Genomic DNA, 3,982 nt, shown 5'->3' on the forward strand with positions numbered 1-3,982 from the left:
GTTCGTTAATGTGATCTGTGGAAATGATAAACGTTTCATCATAATTCATATCGCATTAAAGAAATATCATGATATTTTGTTACGTCATTGTTCCCGTCTCGTCGGAGGTCTTTTTAAAAGTCTTTTCGAAAGAAAACGATCGCACGTGTCACAGCTAAAGGGTCAAACTCGAGGAACCGACTGATAGCTCCGTCGTCGTCCGGTTCCTCTTTGTATACTTGATTTGGCGTCCCGAACGCCGCGTTTGGAAGGCATTTCAGAAGGCATTGAATTCCTAGTGTGTATTGTCACGAGTTGACATCGATTACATGCCTTGACCTACCTATACGTGATTCCGTTTACGTACGCTTCGCGATTGTAAGCCCGGGCCTGATGCGAAACCGACGTCTCGTTTCGCTTCAGAGAGCGCCGGATGTGAAGCGATCTAGTTGAATCCTGAGTCTTAAGAAGAACATATACGAGTAATCATTGCTCCAGGCAAAGAGGATCTCGTTACGTTAAAATCGCTCGAAAAATTGTAAAGCAGAAGTCGACGATCGGTGATTCGTTGTACTATCGAGCGCTGTCGTATAATACTTTCATAATACTAAGAAAAAAGACGAATTATCCAAAGTGGCAGTTGCGCGGTTAGTTTATCCTGATTAGTCTCATATATTTAATGAAGTATCTCTGGCAGTATATAGAGCTTCGCGGGAGTTCTTCTAGAATTCCCTTCCACGAAGTCCTTCCTCGGCGTATCCGCTTCCCTCGTCGAAAAATTAAATGAATACTTATAACGCAAGAGATATCAAACCGTCACTGTACATAAAGTAGAAACAAGAATATTCTAAAAATTCTTCCTTAGAAACAAGAAAATATTTCAACGTTATGCGTCGAAATATGTGAATTAAAATTGCAATCGTTAAAAATCGTTAAAAATTTTGAAATACTAAAAATTATCGCGTAGAAATAGATATCCCATCTATTTTCGACGTTTCGCGATGGTCATCGGTATAAATATATTCCAAAACGATCGAGTCAAAATCAACATTCGATTCCTTTTACAGAAAAACGATCGGATGCAGAAACGTTGCGTAAAAGGATCCACTCCCGGACGGTCGCACAAACGGATTACTCGTGTGCGGAGTAACGCACACGTCGACAAATTGCGTGTACGCGAATTGCGTGCGGAACGTTTTTACGTGCTGTACGCGCAATGCAATGAAGTTCTTTTTCTCGTGTGCTCGATACCGAAACAGGACCGTTGGACTGATCAGTGATAAATTGTGGCTCGGAAGCCACGATGTTGCATGTTTAATGCCACAGCTGATCCGCCCAGACCCGGCTAACGACGTCGATGCAGATTTATGCTAAGGGAAACGGAAAAACGATTGCTCCTAGATTCGATAACATCCGATGAATAATGAAGTAAAGAGGATTCGGAAGGAAATCCGTGATGAACTCCCGATCGTCCTTTGGTAATACGATGCGCAACGAAGGTAAGACTCGTTCTCGTCATTTCGTCTCGAATTTTCATATTCTCGAGAGAGCATAATAATCAAGTCGAAAGAAACTGTCGTCTCGCTTTTGCTCTCATTGAACGTTAATTACGCTGTTACATCACAATAGACATAACACGATACTTTCATCTCGTTCCAATCTAAAGATTTCATACGGATAAAAATGGAATATATTCTCGAAATATTTTAATAAATAGTGATAACGAAGATTACGTTAGATTACTCGTATAACGAATTACTGGTGTAAAAGATTACATTATCAAAAACTGGCCGTCGAAAAATTTGCCGTAAAATGGCGAAATTGTTTTAGAAATTAAAACTGCCACGTAATAACGCAGCATATCAATGAATATCGTTGTCCGCTGGAGAAAAAAAAAAGAATATTAATTCGCCTCGATCATAAATCATGCATTGTTTCTGCCCGCTACCGAGGTCCGAAGAGTACGCGTCATTGTCTGTTTTAGCGGCGTAGACCCATTACAAACTCTGATTTATGAACGATGCGCTTCGAGAATAGGTTCTTGAAGCAACGTAAAGAAATGCTCATAGCATTTCCAGGCGTCGAGCAAAGGTAAATTCTGAACACCCTTTTTAGATAAACAGAAATTTTTAAAATTTTTAAATAGTCTTCGGATCGTATTTAGGCGGCGATGAGGTGTTTGTACCGAACACACGCCCGTAATATTTAGTAATGAATATTCACGGTACATAAAACATGATAGTAATTGCCTGAGGAACTCGCAATTAAAAGACATCAGAAAAGATCGAAATAGACGAGTGCCTTTTAAACATTTGTGTTGCTCGGATTAACACCCGTCGCCTCGAATGTTCTGCACTTCTTCTCGTGTCGTGCTCGTGATAGATACGTTGAATATATACAGACATCTGTACAATGTCTCGTCGTTTAAAGTGCCTCGAGTGCGAAAGCGTCAAGCTCGAGTTAAAATATCGCGATTCAAAATCTCCGGCGTGATTCGGAATAAATCCAAAGTATCATGCGATTTTGCGAGTTCTCGAGATATTACATATGCCATATGTAAAGGAATAAAAAAGAGGAACATGTACACGAAAGTGCTCTAAAATGTGAGATCGACGAGATATCGTAGTAAAGAGTTTCTGTTAATTGCGTACGGTGAGTAATTGCTTATGTCAGAGAAGATGGATCGCGTGGTGGTAAGTCCGGCAGAACCAAAACAGGAATGGACAATTAGCGTTCCCGTTCTTTCGTCAGCGAAATTTCACGATCTATCTTTGTCGACGCAAGTGTATTCAGTTTTCAGATCCAATGATTAGAACGAAGTGTGTTTGCCGCCTGCCTCGTGCAATCCGATCATATATATTGTTGGCGATCAACATCCGCTCGAACGGGACGGTTCGGAAGTTACTACCGAGATTTCAGATAATCGTACACGCGCTGCTGATTTTCCGATTGTATTTCGCTCGACAGATGTTGCGAGACGTTGAGTTAACGACGACTGCACCGTCGAATAGCTCGCGACAGGAAAATCAAGTCTTACGTGACTTACCTTGTATACGCGTTTATACGCTGTGTCATTCGTTTCTTTGTTGTACGTTCTCTTTCTCTCCCTCTACGAATAGAAATCCGCATTTTCGTACGCCATTTTACGACCAGATAGAACAAAGCGTAAATAATTCTCTCCGTATTCTACTGCACGAAATTACGCTATCGCGTTTCACGAGAACTCAAACAGCGAGAAAGTACAAAACATACCTAAAATACGTCCGAAAGGCGTCTTAAACACTTTCGGGTGTTCTTTAGACATTTCCCGGGCCTCTCTCGTATTCGCGTATTATCTGAGAAATGTCAATAAGAAAACATTTCAGCAAAAGTTTCTCGACCTTTTCGCAGGTCAACGACAGAAAACTTCTTGCCCCGATCCTGCGGAAATATCTTATGGTCGATTAATCCAACGTTATTATGTGAGGACACTTCGTTTGTATCACCGATGTACGGAGTAATATTGTGCGTAAAAGCTCGTCAACTTGCTCACGAAGAAGAAGTAAAGCGGAAGAGACGCAGTACCGTTTACGACTGCGGACAAATCGTCGGCACAAAGTGCAATCGCTGGTTTCCTGGTGAATGGAGACCGTTCATGGGACCACATTACCCTTTCGCTCGTCTCCGTGTAAGTTTTCCGCGATGGAAACTTCTCCGAACAACGAATTGCAGCCGCGAGACGACCTCTCGATAAGTTCAATCACGATTCAAATCGGATTGCTCTCATCACGCTTATCGGCCGATCAAGCGCAATGACAAGCGTATTCGACGATTTTCACCAGAGATGACTGATGAGAGATTTTTAAGTGCCGAAAGATCGACTCGGAGGGAGAACCCATTCTAGCAGATGGTTTCTAACGGAGCAGTTTTAGTGCTCGGATTTTGCGTTACGCTGTCACCCATGCTAGGCATCCCGTGGCTGGTTGTGCTGTGACCGTTACCCTGTCTCCCGGCGTTGGTTTGC

General features: G+C 42.2%; 1 protein-coding gene across 1 annotated transcript in view; it reads right to left on the reverse strand.

Moving 5' to 3' along the window:
* Positions 1-3,791: 3,791 nt before the first annotated feature.
* The window catches only part of mthl1 (adhesion G-protein coupled receptor methuselah-like 1), a 161,661-nt gene continuing 161,470 nt past the window's right edge, over positions 3,792-3,982 (reverse strand). Inside the window, exon 8 of the mRNA XM_018462373.1 lies at positions 3,792-3,981. Coding sequence (XP_018317875.1) covers positions 3,859-3,981 — 123 coding nt within the window. The 3' untranslated portion in view covers positions 3,792-3,858. The remainder of the gene's footprint in view (position 3,982) is intronic.

This window comes from Mycetomoellerius zeteki, unplaced genomic scaffold (genome assembly GCF_001594055.1).
Source record: "Mycetomoellerius zeteki isolate Tzet28-1 unplaced genomic scaffold, Tzet1.0 scaffold140, whole genome shotgun sequence".
Lineage (NCBI taxonomy): Eukaryota > Metazoa > Arthropoda > Insecta > Hymenoptera > Formicidae > Mycetomoellerius > Mycetomoellerius zeteki.